At 67.4% G+C, this 1257-nt stretch overlaps 1 protein-coding gene across 1 annotated transcript in view; it reads left to right on the forward strand.

Annotated features, from left to right (window-relative positions):
• The window catches only part of LOC113960459 (microtubule-actin cross-linking factor 1, isoforms 1/2/3/5-like), a 24611-nt gene extending 24069 nt beyond the window's left edge, over positions 1-542 (forward strand). Inside the window, exon 23 of the mRNA XM_027670055.1 lies at positions 171-542. Within this exon, the coding sequence (XP_027525856.1) occupies positions 171-542 (372 nt within the window). The remainder of the gene's footprint in view (positions 1-170) is intronic.
• The last annotated feature ends 715 nt before the right edge of the window (positions 543-1257 follow it).

Consider the following 1257-nt stretch of genomic DNA (forward strand, 5'->3'; position numbering starts at 1 on the left):
ACTGTCAGTGCAGGGACTGCAGTCTGTCCGTCTGTCCACTCACCCCGCTGTCAGTGCAGGGGCTGCAGTCTGTCCGTCTGTCTGCTGACCCTGCAGTCTGTCCGTCTGTCTGCTGACCCTGCAGTCGGGGCTGGGGCTGCAGTCTGTCCATCTGTCTGCTGACCCTGCAGTCTGTCCGTCTGTCCGCTGACCCTGCAGTCGGGGCTGCCATGGCCGGGGGGTGTCACATCCCCGAAGCCAGCGCACGCTGTCGCGGTGGCACAGGGGGTGGCCGGGCACGGCCGGGTGTGTCCCGGCTGGTGCTGCCCCAGCTGGTGCTGCCGGCAGAGCCGCCCGGCGCCGTGGCTGGCAAAGCCCCGGGCACTGCAGCGGGTGCCAGCGGGCACCGCGCCGCGTTACCTCCTTTCCGAGGAAGGCATTGCTGGCATTCCTGCTGTGCCCACGCCGGGCACTGCTGGGAGGGGCCGGGTCCTCATCCCTGGGTGCCTGTGGTGGTGCCTCCCTCACAGTGCTGGCTGCCCTTCGCCCACCCCCCGCCCTGAGAGCTCCAGGGGTGTCCGTGTGGTCCCCGGGCATCGTGGTCCCAGTGCATCCGTCACCCGCCTGCCCCGTCCCAGTTGGGATGGCTGGGGGACAGTTGGGATGGGCCCAGCTGCCTGTCGGGATGGGATGGGGTGTCTGGAGGCCCTGGCTGTGTCCCTGCTCTGGGAGTTGGGGACACCTTGAGCACGGGGACTGTCCCCAGGTATTGCAGCACCACAGCCCTTGCCTGGCACCTCCCCAGCTTGGGGAGTCCCAGATCCCACAAATGGGGGCTGCGGCCATTCCCTCTGATCCTTCACCAGTGCTGGGGCTCTGCCTGGCTGCCCCCTCCCTATCCCTGTCCCCTTGGTTGCCTGACCCTGTTCTCATGGCTTCCACTCCCATTTCTCCACTGTTTCACCCTAAAACCCTCTCCGCACTCACTCCTTTTCTGAACGAACAGAGAGCCAAAGGGGCCAGGGCTGGAATCGTGCCAGTGAGTTTGTTCTGGGGCACGTCCCCGGTCACGCACGGGGGAGCCCCATGAACACCCCGGATCGGGGCCCCTCGCCCGGCGCTGCCACAGCCCCCCTGGAACGGGGCCGAGCCCAGAGCTCTCCACGGCGCATCCGCCAACACGTCCCGGGATGGTCCCGCGGCGCTGCCGGCACGGGCTGGAACACCGAGACGAGTCGTGTTGCACATTCCTGAGCCTGTGGAAATCTCTTCCACCAC

The sequence above is a fragment of the Corapipo altera genome, unplaced genomic scaffold (assembly GCF_003945725.1).
Source record: "Corapipo altera isolate COAL_440 unplaced genomic scaffold, ASM394572v1 121, whole genome shotgun sequence".
NCBI classification, from domain to species: domain Eukaryota; kingdom Metazoa; phylum Chordata; class Aves; order Passeriformes; family Pipridae; genus Corapipo; species Corapipo altera.